Source organism: Perna viridis, chromosome 8 (assembly GCF_037379345.1).
Source record: "Perna viridis isolate PV_CMFRI_1.1 ecotype Kerala chromosome 8, ASM3737934v1, whole genome shotgun sequence".
Taxonomy (NCBI): Eukaryota; Metazoa; Mollusca; class Bivalvia; order Mytilida; family Mytilidae; genus Perna; species Perna viridis.
The window spans coordinates 27,323,650-27,347,749 of NC_142452.1; the positions used below are offsets into that span (position 1 = coordinate 27,323,650).

Here is a 24,100-nt window from a genome sequence, read left to right on the forward strand (position 1 = left end):
TTATATAGCATGTACTGTGGCATTCAAAATTAAGGCAGATAACTCTGTAATTGACACTAAAACACAATAGTAACTGTTGGATTTTCAATGTGAATTATCTCCTAAGAACAGACAGATTTGAATGAACAATTACACATATCCTTATATAGACATATAAACTTATTAACTAAATAAAGTTATGTACTCTTCTTGAGGGTGTATCACATATTACAGAATTCGCATGATCATTACTAAGACTGCTACTTAATAAGACAGAAATGGGAAAAAATTTGTTTTTAAATTGAACCTACCCAAGGTAATGACAGTTATTGTAATTATCATCGATAGCCTGGAAATGCCAACGTCATTTGTCATTCTCTTTATTATGTATAGCGATAGACTTTCAACATCTATTGATCCTAAAAAGATCCTTAGAAATGGCACCTAACATGATAAGCAATACATTATGAAGGTGAAAATTACAAAATCATTTTATGGTAATATTATGCTTAATAAATTTTTTTTTCTACAAACGCAATTGGAGTGTCTTAAGTATTTTGATGCTTGACAACTCTTTAAATTTAACAATCAAATTCTTGATATTTATATGAAATAGGAAAATAATTAATATGAATATATTCTACGTTTTTCAATGCAATAAAATAAAAAAAAAGTCAATACAAAGGCTACTTTTAAGATTAATAACTACTAATTTGGTATATGAATTTCGGATTATACCATTTTTCACATACTTTCGAATATTTTGTATATTTAATCAATGCTTTTATCGGGCAAGATAGTTTTATTAAAAGACTTACCTACAATGTATATAGAAACTTGTCACATTCATAAAATGTATTATACGTAATAATACTATGGGTTACGTCAAACAACAGGTAATCTATCTAACAATGTTATATGATAGGAATTCTGGAGTGTTAAAATAAGTTAATCTGAGCCAAAAACCGGACATTCTTAAAGAAAAGACAATAGATGTTAAAGTTCAAACATTACAAATAAAGGTTCACATTAACGCCGTTCCTTAATCGTCGTTTCGCGTCAATAAAAAGAACAAATGTGACCACTTTTGGAGTTTAAATGCTAATTTCGGTTTATGATATCGTAAACAATGCTAGACTATTTCAATTTCATAAGTGCCATCTGAGCGTACGTGAATCTTGAATTTTGAAGACAGCAAAAGGTTAAAAATCAAAGGAACCAAGATTCTAGGGCAATCAAAAGAATGTAATCCAGAGAAAAGGACCAGACATGGAAAACAGACAAACACAAAAAGAACATAAAATACAAAAAATAATACACACGAAGTAACAAAAGCAAAATGAGCAACTCGGACCCCACTAAAATCTGGGAGCATGGACCAGGTCCATCGGTTTGGGTAAGCGTCCTCTGCTTTTCTAGAAACACCCGCCAAATTTATGTTTTTGGTCAATTGGATTATTCTTTCATTTGACCACTGAAAAAAAACAACTTGCATATGTAAATGAATTTAATGAAATGTGTTGCGTTGAAAGTCATTTTAGACATTTATTGTATTATTTAATTGTTCATCTACCAATAATAATGATTGTTTAATACTTGCACGCATCATACAAAACAAAGTGTTTCGAAATCCATCATACAGTTTTTAATATTTCAATACATTAATTGATAATACTATTCTACTGCAATACTGTAATTACGTGAATTTTTCCCTCAGTGTTCTATTTGAGTAAGTTCTGTAGTAAAAAAAGATCGAATATTTTTTTTATTTTTCAATATTCCACACAAATTACGTATACAACACAAACAGCAGATATAAAAGGTTCTCAGGTCTATTTATAAATTTTTTCAAAGGCAAACAAATAACTTATTCATTTATACAGCATAATTATAGCATAAAATATAAACAACTACAGTTTTGTACTTTCTGTTTCAATATTAGGTCCAATGTTACACGTCGTCAAAAAGCCTTCAGGGTCTATTCCTTGTCCACTACTTTGTCCTCGTGTTCTAGATTTATCAACAACAGCATATACTGACATATCATCCTCTGTCTTCTCTATTATATCTATCCTTGTATCGTTGCTGTTGAGACTACTTTCTGGAGGACTAATAGGTGAGGAGTCTTTGACATTTGTCTCAGGGAATCTTCGATGGGGAATTACACGGAGTTGGGACTCCGAGTCTTTCCTTGTAAGGTGCCTAAGGTGCCTTAATTAAACCAAAATAGGTATCAGTGAGCACGTTTTTCTTCAATATCATGTTTCATTTTTTGAACTATTATTGATCAAATGGAGCAATTATTTGTAGTTATTTGTAGTTATTTATAGTTATTGTTGCTGTTTTCATTAGTAGATTTTTTAGTTTTGTTTTTTTGTTTGTTTGTTTTTTGTTTTTTTTTTTTTTTTTTTGTGTGTGTTTTTTTTTTAATTAGTGAATAAATCTATCAATAATGACATTATTAAATTCAGATATTTTATGCGCGTTATGATAATCAAACTACTGCATTTTAATTACCTTTATAATTTTACATTATTTGTTGTTTCTTAATAGTGGATGTCTTTGACGGTCTCCTTTTTACGAAACATTACTGAAAAACATTGTATTCCCTGATTTTCATGTTTCCGTTAAAAGTATATGCCTTATAAGTGGAGTCGTAGGTTTTTAACTTTGTCAATCCGACAAAAACAAAAGTAAGACACTCCCGACGATACACACAGTCATCAAGACACATGAAATAAATATACACGTCCTGACTTGTTGCAGCACTCAATCATCACAACATTTAGAAATACAATATGAAAATAACATTTTTTAATGTAAGTCAACGTTGAGCATTAGAATCATTTTAAAGTATATCCAATTTATCTACGTTATTTTAAGTTAACTTACTTTTTTTGTATTTCGCCAATAACAATAACTGCTACAGCAAATAGTAATAATCCACCTACGACTCCAATTGTAATGTATACAGTTCTGGTATCTGTAAAATTGAAGACATATAAAAAAAAAACCTCGTGAGATTTCATTTAAATTAATGTATTACCTTGAAATCACAATTATAGTTGTATGCTTAATTGTAAAGTATGGTAATATTCAAATAGTGTTTGTATAAAATATATGCGTTCCATGTTGTGGTAACTAATAACTTTTCTTTCTTTTTAACCAATTATTAATCATTATGACAATTGTAATCTTTTCCTTGATACAAATCTATCATTAAATGAAGGGAAATACACTAAAATACAAACATGTATGATAAAAATGATACAATAGGTTTGATAATTTATGGCATTAAAATGCACCTTCAAGTCGCCGACCCCAAACTCATTTGACTTAAATTCTTACCTAAAGTACTATGTGAAGTATTTTCGTTAAAATTGATGGTTTGGATAGTTAGTTCGACAGTCGTAGGTACTTTGTAAATTGTGTTCGTTGTTGGATCTGTCGTTTCTCTAGTGTCCAATGTTGTACGTAACAAATTAATGAAATAGCTAGACCTGCTTTCATCTGCAGACACGGATTCCGTTCTGAGAGTTTGGGTCATATTTTCTGTATGTTTTTCTTCCTTCGTTAATGAAGTGGAACCAGTTGATGCTTGGATACTTATACTTAACCAAGTAGTTGTTTCTCCTCTAGCTGTCTTTTTTGTAAAAGTATGACTTCTTCGTTCATTTTCTGTTTGAGTGGACAATTTGGGACTTTCGGTGCTAATTTTTGAAGTATCGTCGCTTTCTATCCCGAATCCAACGCTCGTCGATTGTTCATATTGACTGGTGGATTTGGGGTTTCTCGTCGAGACAGTGCTTATATATTTCAATTCACGGTTTGTTATTTGAAGGTCAGTTCGTGTCGGTCTATCTGCATCAGCAGTGATATGTCTACTTGATGATATTGTTGTCTTTTGTGTTGATTTTGTAATGTCTGAGTTTGTCACAAGTTCCGTTTCTTTCTGTGTAGAGATATCAAAATATTGCATAGGACTGCTCAAGACTGAACCCTTTATTGTGGAACCATGCATGTTTTCTATTTCGGATGTCAAAAAAGAAGTATTCATTTGGATTTGTTGTGGATTAGTACTGGCTTCATTTTTCTCTAATGTGCTTTTCGATCGACTCGATGTTTCTAAACTATGGAAAGGTAGACTGCTCGTTTTAATCGAAGTTCGTGCAGCTTCACCGTCTGTCGAATATTTAGAAGATATATTTGATATTAAAGTTGTCTCTGCATAGGTAGCATATTGATTTGTTTTCTGTGTTAAGCCAATTGTAGTTTCTTTGTTGTTTGAGAAACATCTAATTGTGATCGGTATATTATTATCTGCAAAATATATATTTTTAGACTTCCTTTAATTCATTACTGAAACATGTTGATATGTATTACAGTGTAAGAAACTTACTAGTGTGATTGGAATGATATACAGTGTTAAAGTTCCAATCACCCACTATCAAATATGCAGTTCGACTACTTTACAACACGAAAGGGGTGATCCTAGATTTGGGGGTATCTCCCAAAATAATTCGAACATATTATTTTTTACTGCTCTGTAACCACTTAACAAAAAATGAATCTAATAAATAAACACAGGTATCACCACAAAATGCTTCTTATTATATCTAAATACGGATTTGTTTATTGATCATCTCCTTATTTCTACAATTGATTGGACTGAAAGTGAAACTACTGCGACCTTGACATCACAAGACAAATTTTCCCACGTTTTCTAGCGTCATATTTTTCCGAAAAAGCGGAAAAGGATAACGGAAAGGAAACAGAATACGGAAATCGGAAATACTGCAAGAAGAATGGTTATGATTGAATGTCAAAATGTTTATCTTAGTCAAGTCTCAAATCTGTGTATGTTAAAGAACATAAGCGAATACTCATGTCAAATAACTTGTGATGTGCAGAATTGCTTTTTTTTTCGCAATATTTATTTTCGTTTGTTTTGGTTAGTGTATTCTCGTCTATTCGCTGTTGTTCTATTCGAAATTTCCTAGTTTTTGTTAACTGTCGATTTGTGTTACGGGGCATAGAAAGCTACATCCTAACGAACTCTTGCGGTATGCATAGAAATAAAGGTATGGTAAGCCAAAGCGTGACAAACATACTTTGTAATATTAAAAACTAAAGATAATACTAAATATTCAACTTTAATATCAAGAATTTCTAATTAAAAAAAATGATTGTTCATGTATATGAAAATCCATCCTCTATTTTTTTATATCAACAATGGAATTCCATGTATCAAATTATTTTGAATTCAAGAAAGTATGTTTTTTTAACGCATGGTTGTTTATCCACTTTTGCTTGCCATATCTATACGGTAGGTCTTTGTTTTTGTTTTTGTTTTTGTTTTGTTTTATTTTGTTTTGTTTTGTTTTGTTTTTTGCCACAAGTTATTTTCAATCAGACATGAATATTCATTAATTATTCTTTAAATACATGTATACACCAATCTAACCGTTACATGTAACGACCTGTTTAAGGTAAGAAACAATCATTCTTCTTACATTCTTTCCGTTTCCGTTCCTTTTTTTGTTTCCGCCTTTAGTAACATCCGATCGTATGATTGTCAAGCGATGTCAAGGTCGTAGTATTTTCATTTTGTATAAATATTAAGATTGAATGAACCTTAGACATTTCTGTAGGTATATCAAATGTAATCAGACATATCTTCCCACCGTTTACACAAAATACCAAAACATTGTTGAAAATACAAAATTCATATTACCGAAATTAACCATGGCGCAGTAACGAGTATCTTTGGGTGGCTGATTCTTTAGTAAAATAATTTCAATATTGTCTTTTGGAGATATATCAAAAGATCCAGATATTGAACACGCCATACGGGTTATGTTGTTTCCCTGGCTTATTCGTATTGAACTTCCACATCCTGAAATTCCGTGGATAGGGGAATTCAGATAATTGACATTGGTAAAAAACATCTTGCTCGAGACGTTGTAGTCAGCAAGACATGTACACATTTTGTCGGGTAGTGAGTGTGCAAAATATCCATCCAGAATAACTTGCTTACCGTGCGCCTCGCTGTCAGAGCAAAATGTCGCAACTGAAAGAAATCATGCAAATGTCTAAATGAAAGGCTAAGTAGCAAAAGCTCACGAGCAATCATATTAACCCACTTGGTCCTATTTCAAGACTCCTCGCAAAACAGCTGCTATGTTAAACCTACTCTTATTTACTGCATCCTTAATCAGAGAATCAGTGGCTACCAGTGTTATAGTATGGCTCGATCGGGAATTAAACCCACGACCTCCCGACCTTTGGACGATCATGCTAGCTCGAGATAATCGACGCTGATGCAGTCAAAAAGAAATCTGCATAATTAATCAAAGATGAGACAGAGCGATAGGGACTTGAATGGCGAATTATATACTGAGAAAGAAAACCAAAAAAATGGTTTTTAACCAAATATATTGACATTACACTGAATTTGGTGTGACCCTGAAATCATATGTTTCATTTACATGTATCTGATGTGTCTCAATTAAATGGTATTGCTCCGAATGCAATATGTGATACCTTGCTAAAATTAATTTGCCTTAGTTATCAGCCCTCAGACTGAAGTTCTTTGGAACAATAGAATTACAAGAGCAGTATAAAAGATCGTTAAATAATATACTACCCGTATAAAAGATGCACGCTCAAAATTACCCAATTCACGAAAATGTTGGATGCGGATAGGTTGCTTTAGTATAGAGTTTGTCACCGTGCGTGCATCTTTGGATTTAACATTTGGTTTATCAAGTTTTGATAATAATTGTCTTGTTAAAACTATGAATTAAACAAACAGTCCTTGTAATTAAGAAGGACAACATCACAGTATTAAGACTTCATAAATTATCTTTCCGTTTTAAATTAAATCCTATGTATACAGAATCTGTGTCTCTGGACCTCAGGTGTAAGAATAGTTTTAAAGATAAGAATTCATGATTACTAGTCTTACATTGTAAAACTAATGATATTAGTTAAAATTGTCAATTACTTGTTTTATTGTTTATTGTTTATAATGTATGATATAAGGTTCATTTAGTCATTTCCAATTTTAGCACAAATTACCTGGAAGATTTACTGTTTTACTGGCATTATAACAAGATGAGAATGGTTGAGAAGCAGCAATTTGAACAAGACCTGGAAGACGAAAGTAAAACGTCAATTAAATATAATACACTCTGCATTTCGCAATGCAAAATATGTATACCGTACAAATAGTAACAAACTTCTCGAAAGTTATGTTTTTATCGCAGTACTACGCATCAAACTCACGGAAATAAACATTGTTTTATTTCAAAATGTCTAAATTCACTTCTACACACAACAAGTCGAATCTAGAACAAAACAAAAGATGAACACCACTTAAAATTTGTGTGTTATCATTTCAGTATATATTGGTGACTGATTATATTCTGACTGATTCAAAATGATTAGTAATATTTTATTTTTGGATTGCTTCGAATCGAAATAAGGTCCTATTCATATTTCAGGCAAGCGAAACAATAAATAATGCATCTGCAGCTTATTTAGATGAAGGGCATTAGTATGTGTAGAAGTCAACACAAATAGAATTTTAAACTCAATAGAAACGTTATAAAAGACGTATCGCGGAAATAAATGTACAGATGCACAATCTGCATAATAGCCCTGCCTACATGCCAGGTATGGATCCAAGGAAAGGCGCGCGGTGCGTACGTCACTAGTTTCTTCATCCTTACCGCCAAAATTGATTATAACATTTTGAATAAGTGCAAATACTACTCGAAAGATTTCCGTGTTCGATTAGCTCGGTCTTAAGTCTTATTCACGTCATACTTAACATGTAAGCGAGGAACCACCCGTGCATGTACATGTATCATAAGATGCATTTTGTCAAAAATGTTTCCTTGTGTTATTAAACATTGTAATATGCGGAAAGAACAAATTTAATTAGCTTACCATAAACAAATAACACCAGACCTAATGCGCGACGCCCAAATTGAAACATTTTCCATATTTCACAGTCTTCGTTTCTTATAAGGAAGTATTTTATTTTCATGTTCTTTTCAAATTATTAACAATGCGGAGATGAAACACTATCTGAATAGTGTTATAAATAAGATAGGTATATTTTAAAGGGTTTTGTTAAACTATTTTGCTATAGATGGTTCACTGTGACCTGTTAAAGTTTAAAGTTGTGAAATATGAATGTAGAGTTTGTTTTGTGGTGAAATTATAGAAGACAGTAAAGTGTTTGTTAATATGTATCTGTAGTTTAGTGTCAATAGACGATTTAACACATTTTTTCCCTGTAACTGTTTGAATTTCAAGGGGTTCACTTGTAAAGTACATAGGGGGCTCTACTTGATCGCGATGTGCATTACCTCTAGTGATTATGCATATCATTAGCGAACTACAGTCATATATCAAATACCGACTTTACCCCCTATTGCTTCTAATGAATATTTCTATTGAACCTGTACTTTTGGACAAGTTCAGCCTCATTAGTACTTATTTTTTTCGAAAAATGTTTCGCGCTTCCATGTAGATTTCAACGAAATGAACATCTTAGCCAATGGTATTCTATGTGCCCTATGGGCTATAAGGAACCATCGTGATCCAGAAAGAGGTTCTATCATGAAATTTTTGATCAGCAGAGGGAGCAGACTATAATTTCTTCATGTACAATGTCATAACTTTAATTTGCTTGCAGCAAATCACAGCAATCATGTGACGTCTGTCTGCCTACGAAAAGATCAAATTCTTAATGAATAAGTGAGTTACTTTCAAAATACCGAACTCTGACTAGGCGAAACACTAGACTGTAATGGTATTTCGGTTAGTAATGTGGTCACAGCTGAAGATATAATGCGTTATTTGACCTTTCATTGTATTTTAAGCATGGTTCTGTCTGAAAACCGGGAAGGGGTTGATTCCACATATCTGAAGGTTTTCAATGAGACTGTTCAAATACACTTGTTACGTCCTAAAATAACTCTTCTTATGTTCATTTAATTCCTTGGATCTGCTCTATATAGTGAAATTTTTTTTGACTGGTTATAGCTGTACAAATTCTGGCGGGAAATTTTCCCGTACTTTTCTGTAGTAGAACGTTACCAGATTCTAAGTGCTATTAGTATCCATGAGATAAGATAAGAAAACTTTATTTTGATCCGGCATGTCATAAATACAAACACAAGCTCTAAGGAGCTTTTGACCGAATATAAAACAAAATCATAACATAAAACAAGACAAGAACACATACATACAAAACAATACATATAATCAAGCACAAAATAAGCATAGCATGCACTTATTAAAACATAATAATATAGCAGAGAAATAAACATACAAGTATGTAAACATGCAGAAACTTAATCTAATGCAGAAGCACTATTATTCAAGCAGAGGCCAAATGTATTGTTAAAATTAAGCATGATATCTAAAAGAAAGTTACCTGCGTGCAGAACAGCGACATTCCGAACCATTGCAGAACTGAATTAGGCTCTTGAAATGAGAAAAACTGTTTTCTGTCCTGAAATAGTTAGGAAGGCTGTTCCAGAGTGTTGCCGCAGCAAATTTCAAGATTTTTTGGCAGATTTAGACTTAATGAGACCAGCTTGCGTTTTTCTAAATAATGCGATTGTTTACATTGTATGATATCAGATAATGATTCTAGTCAGTATGCACGACATGTATAACTTCCGTGACCTTTTTGTTCCATGATTGTGATATTGCCTAACTTATATGACGGTGAACATTAATTGACAAGTTATTTTTTTACGACTAACCTATTTGTGGCTTGTCTGTGGAATTGCGCATGCAGTTACAATGTTCTAATGAACATTTGACACTTTGATTCTGTTGCATTGTTTTAAGCATCGGAAATACTGACTATGCTATCGAAAAACGAATTCTCGACACTTGATTTCACTCTCTTTGTCATTACTCTTGTAGTTTCTCTTTTCATTGGAATATACAATGCTCTAAAAAAACCGTGACAGACAAAGTACAAATGAAGTACTCCTTGCTGGAGGGAATATGGGTGTGGTGCCGGTGGCCTTGTCTTTATTTGCCAGCTTTACGTCATCGATATCAGTGATCGGTATACCAGCAGAGATATACTTGTTTAATACAACATTCTTTTGGATTCTTCCGGCGCTGCCGATCGCCACTTTGTTATCAGCTCACGTGCATGTACCAGTGGTGTATAATCTACATCTCACAAGCATATACGAGGTAACTATAATTTATAACTTGTTTTTCTTATTCTTTGTACCAAGTGTCTTCAGCTTCCTCATGTACAGTCTTTTTTTAGGATTTTCGACTCCTCTGGTTTTTATCCATTCCATAGCATTAAATATTTGCTCAATGCCCACACTTTTTATCATTTCATTAAACTGACCTTAAAATATTATTTTATGAGTTATTTTTTTATACAATCCGTGTTGTTTCTTAAAAAATAGATCACAACATCACTATTGAGTAAGACAAAATGTATAACTCTCTGTAGTACATAAATTGGTGTTTAAATTCTCTTAACTCAGTCATCCTACGGATTGTCTTATACATGTAGAAAGCATTACACATCATAGAGCAATGGTTGAAAAATAAAAAATATATTGAAATACTTCGAAATGAGGTAAAACTTATCAGTTTCTACCTTTTAGTATTAAATAGAAGATTTCAAAAAGTAGCTACTATTTCAATTTGGTCAATGTTTCCATTTTGGAAACCCAAATTAGTTATTGTATTTTTTATGTTCACCCGATAGTATAGCAAGTACCAAGCATATATAACAAATCACATATCGGTAACGTGCTATATATTATTGAATTACAAAATGTTCAGCGGGTCGAGAATTATACCACGTAAGGACATTGAATACCTGTACAGATACCTGAATATGTCATTATTGCATGTTTACTGTAAGTTGTTATATCTTGCACTTTAATGTACGTTTTAAGTACATTCATCTCAGTCTAACATCATTCATCAGTCTTTTTACATAGAATATTAAAGGTACTGTATAAAGTAGTATTTCCATGAACCGATTGACCGCAAGTGCATTAATAAGCCTTGAAAGTAATCGTGCGCATGCGTAGAAAATGTTTTACCAAGTAATAATGACTTAAAAGTAAACTCCTTATGGCGAGATCAAATCTCCATATTGATCTCATGTGAGCATGGAATCTATAGAATATCATGTAAAACCAATATGATTTTAAAAAAAAAAGAGTAGAGTCGGAACCAAACATGACGGAAAAACTTAAGTAGCTGTCTTTGTAAGAATCATGCAAAATCTGAAAAATGTGATACACCCCAGAAAAGGCTACATATTTTTATTTTTGTAATTAACTTGTTTTATGGGTCTATACTATGAAATGTGTAATTATTCATTCAAATCTGCCTTCTCTTAGGATATAATTGATATTGAAAATACAGTAGATTCTATTGTATTTGAGCCCCATTTACAGAGTTATATCCCTTAATTTTGAAATCTACAGTGCATTCTATATAATTTTTATCTCCTAAGAGCACGGGTTATATAAAAAAAAACACATGTTTATTTCTGTTTACTATGACATTTCAAACAAAATATCAAAAATAAAAATATGTAGGCTTTTTACCCATGAATCACATTTTGCATGATCGTTAGCTGGAGTGCTTAGCCTACTTAAAAGAATTTGATAATACGCATCCTTCGGTAAATGGTTGTGTTATTATCTGGGTTCAGAGTACTTATGGCCAGAAAAACCTTCAATATCAGGTTTGTGCATGTAAAATCGGGAGGTTAAAACAGCACCATGGCAGCTTCATTCTCTTAATATACTTGGCAAATGCAGTTGAGGACAACACCGGTCTTGGAAACATAAGCCCGCTTCGATGATTCAATAATCATATTAACTACGCTTTTTAATATGAGGAAGGTAAAAGCTTAAACTATCCCGAAGGAACACCTAAGTTCTTTAATATTTTTGTTAGCCCTGTTATTGTTTACTTAAAAAATGGTAACATTTGTCATGATATACAGTTTTTATTGTCCATTGGCATTCTCCTATTGCAATGGTACATTGGATACCTGTACACGTATAGAGATGATCTGGAATAACCATTACAATCAAATCAATGAGATACCTGAATTCGTCATTATTGCATGTTTACTATGAGTTGTTCTCGCGTGTTTTAATATACATGTTAAGTACACTTTCAATTGATATCTCCCTCGAACGTCATTCATCAGTGTCTTCTTTTTTTCATAGAATATTAAAATTACTGCCCAAGAACCGATTGACCACCTGTGAACAATCGGAACTCATCAGCCTTTCTCGTTGCACAAAAGAAAATTCTCGGGGGTACTAGGCGAAAGAATCTGTCCGGAATTTGACCGATCCGATTCTAAAATTAGAATTTTATTGGTGGACATTTTTTTTAAATTACATTTTATCCTAGTTCCTCGCTTCGCGCCAAAACTCATGACAGAGTTATTGTTCTTTCTTTCTAGAAATTTCTTTTTTAGCGCCACATGGTGAATAAAGCTACTTTGAGTCACGTATGACTATAATTCCGGCAGTTTTTTTTTCAAAAATAAATTCTCCTTTCTGGGCCCGAGGTTATTTTTGGTGAAGCGGAAATGACCCAGTAGTTCTGATTGCACCAATGCATTAATCAGTTAATAAAAAGCCTTGAAAGTAAGCGTGCAAACTACCGAAGAATAAGTTTTCAAAACGCTCGAATTTTTTTATCGACAACATTGTGAGCAATTATCAATATAGTTGACTATAGTAATTAAAGCGGTTTGTCATTTGATAGCACTTGAACGGAGTTGTTTTGTTCCTTGTATAGTGTAAGAGGTGTGACATTCTTGGGTACGTCGGAATTCTAGTGGTTTTTTAATACGTCACACGTACAGTATTCACTGGTTTACATCGCGAGTTGTGTTCATACTGTAATGGGAGAACACTCGGTAACAAGTATAATTTTGTGGGTCAAGTCATGCTCTCCCGTTACATTAGGCGCCCAACTAAAAAAATCCCACGAGGTTTGGTTAGCTGAGGAGCTAGTGTTAGTGTCGTTCGTGTTATGAAGAGTCTTAAGGTACGGCAATGTGACAGGACGGCTTACCTGCGCTGTAGTAGCTAATGAGATATAAGTAGCCAATGACTTGACTTGGATTAATTCTTTAGCTGAATTGGTTTGTCGCTGGCTTGTCACTGAGTGGTCTAGGGTTCGATCCTCGATGGCGGAGTATAATTTTGTTGGTCAAATCATGCTCTCCCGTTACAATACCATTTACTATCCTACACACTGAACTGTTTGTTTAAGAACCGAAGAAGGTCATAAGTTGACAAAAATTATGCTTAGTTATATTTTCTTATATCGATACATCTCTATCGTTGTACAATTCTCTAGATTTATATGTATTAAACGAAATAACTGTTTTGCAGGTCACTTCCGGGCTGCCGTATGATATAGTTTGATTGTACGATCCTAACCCGAAAATATTTTTTTTCAAAGTTATCCTTAAAGTTTATTATTAACATATCGCGATTTTAGTTACACGTAATTAATCAAGCAATGTTTAACAAGCATCAAGTACGCAAAGACCAAACATTTCAATGAAAATAGGATAAACTGGGTTTGCCGGGATTGAGGAATATTGACAGCCGAGCCTGAGATACCCCGTGAGAAAGCCAGTATCAAAAACCATTTGCCTTATATTCTGTTTATCGGTAATTTATAGCAGATATTTTCTTTTCTTTTTATATGATAAAAAAGTAACGAAAATGTCAATTTCACATATAAAAATATTTTCAAATGGCCTATTTTGTCGGATTGATCCAATAGAGTCGTTATACGGTTCACATGACGTCCATTTAGTTAAGCATTCGAAATTATAAATGAGTAATTTGTTTAATCACCAGTAAAGGTAAGACAAAGAAATCACTGAATCATCTAAATGGTCTTTCAAATGTTAATACGGCACTGAGTTATCCATTTCCTTCAAGCAGACACAATTTTTTTAAGTGCCGGCAGGGCGAGAAGGTTTAGAAATTTGTTATAATTCATGTCATTTTATTTCATATTTGCTTTTGTTTTGAATTTATTTTTTACAATTAATTTATCATCGATTTGCGTTGTTTTCATTAGAAATACAGACCTGCTGACATACATGTAGATTAGTACTTTACTCTGACGTACACAATTCCTCCGCGATTGGTTAGAAACTGACCTGCATATTTTGTTATCAAAGGAAAATGCGATAAATTATTAACACATTTTGATAGCTGTAGCCATATGACAGTGACATACAGTGTCTAGTCTTATTTTAAAATATTGTGTGTTCTTAGCTATGTTTTGTTTTTATCTTCTAAGCCTGAGTTTAGTATCGGTCTTTTCGAGTTTTACCAAGAATAGTTGACATGTGCCTAAGTTGTAACGACAAAAAGTGTGTTTTGATACAGGTCTAGTTTTCCATCCTTTGTCATTATCATTATTGTAAATGTCCTCCAAATTTGTCGCGCTCCCATAAACAATGAATAAACTGAATTTAAATCAGCCGTGCTTCATCATATTATGTCTCTTTTTGATAAATATCATTTATGTATTTAGGTCAAGGAGCACTTGTTTAATCGTGTGTTTGAATCATTAGATTTTTATTTCCTGATTTAACGTTAAACTGACGCATATTTAAACTAGATTTCAGCTAGACGTGAGTGTTATGTGCTTAGGTATAAAAACAATAGTGCCATATCATTGTTCATAGATGGATGTAGGTAATACAAGTATGGAAAACACTGCACACTGACATATAAACTACAATTATTGGTAAACAATATGTTTGAAATTGTCTATACTATTATACCATATAGACCGGACAAAAAGAGTGTTACATAAAATGGGACTTAAATGTAAAAGTAGGACATATTGAAAAAAAATCCCAGCAATAAAAGCCAGCCAAACATAAAAATGGAGCCAATATTCGACATAAGGCTTATTACTCCACGTTTCAAGTCTTGCATTGGTGTGAGACCGCATATTTTAAAAATATTTATAAATGATCTACCTGACAAGTACCTATCTTGTCCTGACCCCGTTGATGTTAATAATCGAAGAAGTGATTGTCTTCTCTATGCTGATGATGTAATATTTTCAGAAACACGTGATGGTTTGTAAAAGAGATTGTTGTCGTATACTTTTTTGTGAAGAATGGTGTTTTGATACTAATTTTGATAAGATAAGAATTTACTTTTTAATAGATCAGGTAAATTTTTGAAATGACCAATTTATTTTGAAGGGGAATAGCTCGAATGTGTAAATTTCTTAACTATCTTGGAATTATACTTACATCTAGTTATAAGCAATGTAAAGATGACTGTACGATCATACCTTTTTTTTTTTTTTTTTTTTGTATAGTTTGAAATTTGGGGAATGTTTGATACCGATTCTGCTTCACCTAAGAATATAAATGAATTTAACGTTGAAAACGAACGACTTGGACTAAAACCAGGATACTGAGTACATGTATAACACGACAGCAAAATGTTAAGATAACTTACAGCACCAACAACGTTTACGATGACGATAACATATGCACCCTATTTCCTACAGCTTTCTCTAGAAAAAGAGACATCAATAAAATTGGCGTTCATTAACTTGTTTATATTTTGGTAGTTTTGTCAGGACTGTGTTTGCATTTTCAACAAATTTCGTTAATTTCGTTCATTTTTTATAAATTAGCAAAGGCACATAAGTTGGCAAAAGCAAATAAGTTGGAAAAGGCACACAAGCAAAGTTCATAAAACTGCACATAAGAAATTATTGGACTTCAATATTACGCAAAAATAAATGGCCGTAATTCAATTATTCAAAATTGGCACAGAAGTATCTTCTCAATGTTTATTACGCACAGAAGGATTGTTTTATATCAATTAATTTAAGTAATATTCATTTAGCTTTGTACAAAACTATTTTTCTTGATCCTTGGTAACAGAGTTCAAAGTGCGCCAAAGGTTAGAACTTCCTTGACAGGTGATGACCTCCACCGCAAATGGAAAATGCGGCACATATGGTATAGCCGGACCAAACTAAGTTACGAAAATAAGAATGTTAATTTGAATCCAAATATTGCTTTAATCAAAAGTTGAATGTCGTTCAAGAATACGTCGTTCCCTACATTTGATAGATGCACCCCATCTAAAAACCATTGCATTTGCTCGTCGAGTTTTAAATCGGAGTGTTTAACGGAGGCACCCCTAATCTTAACTCCCTATTGCGGCACACTATTTACCCTAACTCTTGCCGTATCCATGGCAGTATTATCTTTGAATACCGCCAATTATGCCTAGGTAATATACATTAAAGGCAACCGAATGATCTTTGTATTATGTATGGCTTTACTAAAGAAGCCGAGCTAATTGTTTTGCTAAGCAGCGGATTTCATATAAGGAAAGTTATGTCATTTCCTCCACAATGTAATACTAGAGACTGCGGAGCACTTATAAATTTGATAATGTGACGACTTATTTTCTTCACCATGGACAAGTTTAATGCGCTATAACGCTGCAAAAGAACTTTAATTCCTTTCCCCTGTAGCCCTTAATTCGGTCCTGCCTGTCGTAATATGGCCTACATGTGGACCTGTTTGATTTTTGAGGATCCATTAATTCAAACAGTTTCATGACCTGAAAAATATTAATTTGGCCGAATGTACGACTTTCGATCGACCAATTTTATTTAATTCTTCAGCAGATCTGCCCTGCGCAGACAAGACTGCGGCACCCACTATGCAAATTTCAACACGTTATCGCAATTAAACGACTTTTTTCTTTGCTGTTCGTGACTGTTATCTCCCCTACTCTGAAAAAAAAACCCAAAAGGTTTAAGAAAATGCTGTTTTGATACAAATTTAAACCACCGGGCGACTTCCGGTCACGCTAGTGGTACTTAAAAAACACAATCATTTTAGCATAAATCGACGGTGGGCTCAGAAAACATACCTGAAATCAATAAATATCGGCTAAAATGTAGGTTTCATAACAAAATATAGACATACGATAAATGAAGAATTACATTAAACTTATGTAAAGAATTAGGAGGAAAATTGAATTTACTGGAGTGCAATATTGTTTTTAAAATTAAAGCACTATTACACAAATGTGGTGCTTAAATATTTGTCCACATAACGTATACATGGAAACTAATTCCAGAATATATGCATTGTTTGAAATTTATAAAATCAGAATAAAAAAACTTTCATCATGCAAAATAAATAAATAAAAGTACATTTAAAATCGGATCATATCCTCTACTTTAAGACCCTAAACATTATCATAATGATATAAAAATGATAAAATCATATCAGTTCGTATAAACTGTTATAGAAAAAAAGGAACAGATCGTCACAGTGACTATTCTATAATTAAAATGATATGTGTTCCTACAACTCTTCAGCTAAAGTGATTTCATTATCTGCAATTGCTACATCAAATGCATTCTTTCGCTACGAACTTGTTGAATGGAAAGGAAGTTTGTTACAGCGCAATGACATTGGTAAGACTAATACAATAGAACTGCTGCTGCACATGTTTGAGCAGAACAATCAAAAGTGCAATCTCCAGTTTTGCACTGACAAACCCATCCAGTTATTGAATCCATTTTGCTGTTGTCATAGGAGATTAAAGTTCTTTCAGAAAATCTATACAATCTCGAAAACCTCTATCCATCTGTTCCACCTATCATCATCGGCTTGGCTAGAGGTCGGTGCTTATGTCTTAATTCTATACTATATTCTTAATTTTAGATAAAATATAAGGAGTGAAGATTTTTATTTAAATGGTCTGCCAATATATCTCTCTCTGTCTTGAACCTTTTTAAGTTTTAACATACACAGCAATAAAACGTTTAGTTTTATGTGGAATCCATGAGTGTTTTGTGGTTGTACCCCCCCCCCCATTCAGGTATGGGTTGCGATCTCAGCACGGCTGAGGCAATACAACCAGGAAGTTATCTCTCTCATTGCCCATAGGAACTTACATTGCTTTCAACAGCTAACTTCAACAACATTTAAATTGAGTTTTCAGTATATCTTCAAAGATTTTAAATCTGCTCCCTCCCAGGGCTAACCATACAGAAGCCCCCCCCCCCCCACCCCATACTTCTTGTTCGCTACACAAGAGCCGGAGTTCTCAAGAGGTGTGTTGCCACCAAAGATGTATTATCTCCTATAACCCTCAGAATGTACTCAACTCAACATCCAGATGACAAACATCTACTTGGTAACGTTTTACCCACATGGAGGTGGTATGGGTGTCTCTCGGACAGGTTGGGACGAGAATCTTCCTCATAAATAATACCTTGACAGTCTTACCTTAGTCAGTAACTATATATACATGTATCAAATGATAAAAATGCACATCATACATTAAAATGATTATGTAAAGTTAAGTTCCACACAAAATATGAATTACAATGACTGATTTTTCATGCAACACTTGTGCCGGGAGTACATACCAGAAATTGGAAATTTTACAAAAATGCATGTAAATGATAAAAATGCATATTGGTAAAAAGTTTTTATTTTAACTGCAATCAACATACACAAATGAGTCGAAGCTACCAGATAAGGTTAGTACTTTCACGCTCTCATTGAAAAGCAATGGAATTCATCATATTCAAACATATTTGAACATATTATGATGTATGATGTACATAGATAATGCACACTAGGAAATAAATAAAACTTGACATAACTATGATAACTTAGTGAAGTTACTTTTTACTATGTCAAGCTTTAAAGTAATTGACATTAAGAATGAAATGTTTAAATATCGAATAAACCAAAAACAAGTGACATTAAACAGTTTTAAAAAGATCCCCTTTGTAAAATACATCTTAAACTTTATATCAAATATGATGTTCATTAATAATGTATATACTAAATTCGTTGATACGAAAGATCTACAGAAAAAAATGCAGGTCCGGGTGTCAAAAGAATAGGCCTGCAGCTGCGCTAAGCTTGTCGTACAAGGAGACTAATAGTGCTCAGAACCCTAACCGGGGGCTAGGGCACTCTGCCCACAGTGCAACTGGGTTATGTGCCCCAGGTGGTGGAATGGGGTACTCCTGGCGTGTTACATGCTGGAGTTGTCAGGCTATAATACGGAAAACCTGACCGCAAACCATAGTGGTGCGCCGTGTTGGGAAAGATGACACGTTCCTCGCACGTTAAAAAACCCTACTCCGCCACAGGAGGCTAAATTGCCCGACCATACCCACCTCTTCCTATTTCCAGTGGCAATCAAAATTTCTCGACCCCATTATCCTTGTGTCTCATCCCATTTTTCATTTCATCATCATTTCATGTTCATTTTGTCATCCACTTAATGTTCATTGCCTGAATATAGCTGAAATATTGCTGCTCGGGCGTTAAACCCCATCCAACAAACAAACAGGAGAAAGTGGAAGACGTCTGTGACGTAAGGCGACCTACTATCATGCGCTCTTCATTGAAAGCGTCTAATTTAACAACATAAACAAATAAAAAAAGAGGAATAAAGTTCTTTGAGTTTTAAGCAGTTTTATGCATTGGTAATAATGGGAAATAATGCTTTCTATTATTTCATTGGAATAATTGATTTCTTTTTTTTTATTTTTGAATACCGCGCCCAGCCATGACCTATAAGATGTTTATAGGGATTAGCCATTGATATAAGCTGGCACTACTGCTGAAAAATATTTTTTTGTTGTTGCAAATTTGCGCCACTATATTTTTTTGCTTCAACCCTAATTTCCTATTGACCTAATGTTAATGATATCGTATAGGGATATATATATATATATCCCAGTATATTTTTAAACATGAAACTTTTTCTTTTGAAAAATATATACTGTATATATATATATATGGAAAGGTCTGAAAAATTCCCAACGATGTTAGAACTGTCAAATTTGCGATGCAAATGTTTGGTCGTTCCCTCCGCGGGACTCGAACTCGTACTGCTGTGACATCTAAGGCAACACCGCCTGCACAAAGTCCAGCGCCCTAGACCACTCGGCCATCTGGGCTATATAAAAATACAGCTTTCACTAGCCGGGTCATTCCTCCTCGTAGGATTAATCTAGGGCTGTAACTTAGTACACGATGTATGGTGGTACGGGACAGTTCATTTTTCATATTTTTATATAGCCTAGCTGGCCGAGTGGTCTAGAGCGCTGGACTTTGTGCAGGCGGTGTTGCCATAGATGTCAAAGCAGTACGAGTTCGAGTCCCGCGGAGGGAACGACCAAAAATTTGCATCGCAAATTTGACAGTTCTAACATCGTTGGGAATTTTTCAGACCTTTCTGTACGTTTATATATCTCCCCTTTATCAATTTGATCCGATGGAGCAGTGTAGCAAATAGAGTCGTCACATTCTGAGACGTTGTATATATATATATATATATATATATATAATAAAGGGATAATGGTTCACCGTAGATCTATCATTTATTAATATTACATGCAGTATATTTTGTGATTTTTTTTAAGTTTAAGTATTAAAGTAAGCCGTATTCATAGGTAATCTCAACCCGTCCTTTATTTAACATTGAACTAGTTCAAACACGGATCAAAACGCCCATATTTGAACATGTTTTATACAAAATATACTCTCTTCCGAATTCTTTTAATTCATGATTACTGTCAATTACTATTAATCTCATCATCATAGAATCGATCTGGTAGTTTCAACAATCAAAATTTGTGCCTTTCGATTGCTATTATTCTATTAATGCAACAAGGTATAGTGTCGAATATAGTAATTTTAACTTGTGATGAGCTCTACTTTCTGATCTATTTCAACATATTATTTCTTTGATCACTTTCTTTCTGTCTTTCTTTGTTGGAGTTTAACGTCCGAGCAGCAATATTTCAGGTATATTTAAACGATGAACATGAAATGATGATAAAATGAACATGAAATGATGATAAAATGAAAAAGGGATGGGACACAAAGACAATGGGGTCAACAAACTTTGATTGCCACTGGAAATAGGGAGAGATGGGTAGGGTCGGGCAATTTAGCCTCCTGTGGCGGAGCCTTATGGGTGCTACTCCGGGAGAATACCACAGTAGGGTTCTTTAACGTGCGAGGAACGTGTCATCTTTTCCAACACGGTGCACCACTATGGTTTGCGGTCAGGTTTTCCGTATTATAGCCTGACAACCCCAGCATGTAATACACCAGGAGTACCCCATTCCACCACCTGGGGCACATAACCCAGTTGCTCTGTGGGCAGAGCGCCCTAGCCCCCGGTTAGGGTTCTGAGCACTATTAGTCGCCTTTTACGACAAGCTTAGCGCAGCTGCAGGCCTATTCTTTTAACACCCGGACCTGCACGGGGCTTCTTTGATCACAGGGAAACGGTTAGTAGTTGGTGGGGATCGAGGTGAATATCAATCATTAAAGGTCATCGTTAAACCGGTTGTGTACAAATTAAGTTGGTTTGGTTAGGGCAAAATTTGGCCTCAAAAACAGTCTACATGAAGAAAAGTTTATGTTTCTTCTCCAGCTCTTTAATGTGTTTTATAGTTAATTTGATTGGTTTATGGTAATAATATGAACATTTAGAGTCATATTTGCTTTTCAAATATGGATTAAAATGGAAAATCTTTAAAAGGCTGGAAAACATCACATTTCGTGCAGTTTTTCACTCTTTTAGCAATGACCACATGCGTGTTCATTCTCATGCTTCATATATTTTGTGTATAATTGTCAGTTACAACTCATGTTAAATTATCTTGAGTGAAATGTGTGGCCACTTTTGTTCCATACAAAAACAATCTTAAAAATTGCAATGTTAAAAGTTAAAGGTTTTTGTAAGTTACATAAATGCATCCTATTATTTCTGGAAAAACGTCATAAATATCTTCAAAAACATCTAGTATTCAGTGTTTGCGACCATTTTATTATACTACTGCATAGAAAACAGCTTTAACCGTTTTTTCTTCAAAAATGACCAAATTATTAAGCCAAAAGGGGTCCCTACTGAACTTTCTCCTTTGGGTGAACAAACTACACTTAACCTTTATAATATTGAAAGATTCATTGATAATCAATTAAATTTATATCTTACAATGGAACGAGAAATAATCTGAAATTGTTAACCAGTCCAAATGCACGATCACGTCAATCTGAAAGCAGGTTACCATAAACTTATAATTAGACTATTATCGTGTTACTGAATAAATGAATGATATTTTTCTTTAAATTTTACTGTCTCCATTTTATCTTATCGATTTTTTTTTTAAATTCTAGTCGTGGTATAGTTAAAGCACATTCTAAAGAGTGTTTTATGGTGTTGTCCATTGACTATGCTCTCGAAAAATGAATTTTCGACTCTTGACTTTATTATTTTCGCGATCACTCTAGTAATTTCTCTTTTTATTGGCATCTACAATGCCATTAAGAATCGTTACAATCAGACTACGAAGGAAGTTTTCCTTGCTGGAGGGAATATGGGTGTAGTGCCGGTGGCTCTGTCTTTATTTGCCAGTTTCATGTCATCCATAGCGGTTATTGGTGTACCTGCAGAATCATACGTCTTCAATACAATGTACATGTGGGCTTTACCGGCGTTCCCGATTGCAATTTTTTTGTCGGCGCATGTGCATATACCTGTGATTTATAACCTTAATCTTACAAGTACATATGAGGTAAATTTAGTTTTCTATAGAATGTTTATGACCTGTAGATTGATGACCTCTGGCAGGTCTACAGTATACATTGATACCATTAATTGCGCATGCATGGCCATTGATTTTGTTAAGTACATGTTTACAATTAGAAATTGAGACTACTTTTTTTTTTGTCTTTGTACGGTGTAGTCAACTTGGAACAATGATTCTGTTGAATAATTAACAATATGTGACTGATGCATTTGTACAAAATATGCTAATTAAGACCACTGCTTTTGTAAATTATTTGATATTACTACTTTTGTACGAACTACTCAATTTAAGGGCACCACTTTTGGAGAGTTCAGACACATTTTTATCTCAAATTTTGTACACACATTAAGACAACTCGGATCAACTGATTTTGTCTGTATAAACAGGTGTTGACACATCCTCGTATTCAGTAAAGACAATTTTTTACCCCCATCTTTGAACAGTATAGAAAATTTTCGACCAAATATTTTTGTGATATAGACAATTTATGACGAAAGAAGCTTTGTGAACTTGTGAATAATCAATGAGAAAAAATGTAGTCACATTTAAGTTTAAAAGGAACTAAAAACAAATAAAACATGATAAAAAAAAAGAAATGAGGCTGTTGTCGGGGCAAAAATAATGGGTGAGAGGATACACACAAACAGTTAATTTGATAGATAAAAGTACAAAATATCATATCTAGTAAAAGTAATATGAAACGTTTTGGACTACAAAAAAGAATTCACATTTTAAAATGATTAATATTTATATACTGTTATTTACCCTTCCGTGTTTTTTTGAAGGCAGTAACATTGTTTCACAGCATTTTGATCTTTGGAAAATAATGGCTAATTTAGTAAAGAACGACAGAGGCATAATTATTGAATAAAAATATTCATGTAAGGAAAACTTCATTAACAAAAATGTGGAGACGTAAGGTATGAAAAGGGAAGCGTAATGCAAAAATGCGGAAACATTATTCGCCGCAATTTCAACTTGAACAATCTAAAAAGGATAAAAATTAAGCGATTTACTTGCTTTATTTAAAAGATTGCTGAAAAGTTGCTTTGGTATTTAATTTTTAAGAATGACTCTTACACTATTTTGTTTTGCCTCAATAAAAAAACTGATTCATTTGAAAAAGAAAAAAAATCGATCATCGGTATACCATACACCTTTACTGTTTGGTTAGTATTGTGCATGCCCAATATATATTTCGGCAAAGAAAATTTGTTTGTTCTATTCCAAGTCCTACCTCGCGTATACTTATCGATAGTCTTGCATTCAAATGGTATTGTAATATAAGAGATTCCAGACATTTTTCTCGATCAGCTTTTCACAAGTAATTGCACATTTTTTTACCTAGACACACAAATAGTATTGTTACACCTGAACAAAAGCAGCCAGCGTATATTTCGCAAGATATATATAT

General features: G+C 33.6%; 2 protein-coding genes across 6 annotated transcripts in view; one reads left to right on the forward strand and one right to left on the reverse strand.

Annotated features, from left to right (window-relative positions):
- Positions 1–1,728: 1,728 nt before the first annotated feature.
- On the reverse strand, positions 1,729–8,086 carry LOC148610051 (uncharacterized). Of its 5 annotated transcripts, none has more exons than XM_088542003.1 (6): positions 7,933–8,086; positions 7,060–7,131; positions 6,017–6,049; positions 3,328–4,299; positions 2,872–2,962; positions 1,729–2,190 (listed from the first exon to the last, which is right to left on the reverse strand). In XM_088542003.1, the coding sequence occupies exons 1-6, from the start codon at positions 8,030–8,032 to the stop codon at positions 1,890–1,892; spliced, it is 1,569 nt and encodes a 522-aa protein (XP_088398129.1). In that variant the 5' UTR covers positions 8,033–8,086; the 3' UTR covers positions 1,729–1,889. The 5 variants fall into 5 exon arrangements, with proteins under 5 accessions (XP_088398129.1, XP_088398128.1, XP_088398127.1 ...); XM_088542002.1 differs by having other exon boundaries at positions 3,328–4,161; positions 5,714–6,049; XM_088542001.1 differs by having other exon boundaries at positions 1,729–2,181; positions 5,714–6,049.
- Positions 8,087–9,732: 1,646 nt separating this feature from the next.
- The window catches only part of LOC148610052 (sodium-dependent multivitamin transporter-like), a 43,369-nt gene continuing 29,001 nt past the window's right edge, over positions 9,733–24,100 (forward strand). Inside the window, exon 1 of the mRNA XM_088542009.1 lies at positions 9,733–10,212. Coding sequence (XP_088398135.1) covers positions 10,015–10,212 — 198 coding nt within the window. The 5' untranslated portion in view covers positions 9,733–10,014. The remainder of the gene's footprint in view (positions 10,213–24,100) is intronic.

What these genes read in the sequence shown, in the direction of transcription:
- LOC148610051 (XM_088542000.1), bottom strand. Translation starts at nt 8,032, where the DNA reads ATGAAAATAAAATACTTCCTTATAAGAAACGAAGACTGTGAAATATGG. An exon ending in CTGCGCCATGGTTAATTTCG is followed by an intron (nt 4,300 to 5,713) that starts GTAATATGAATT and finishes TATATTTTGCAG; the next exon opens with ATAATAATATACCGATCACA. An exon ending in ATTGGCGAAATACAAAAAAA is followed by an intron (nt 2,191 to 2,871) that starts GTAAGTTAACTT and finishes GGTTTAATTAAG; the next exon opens with GCACCTTAGGCACCTTACAA.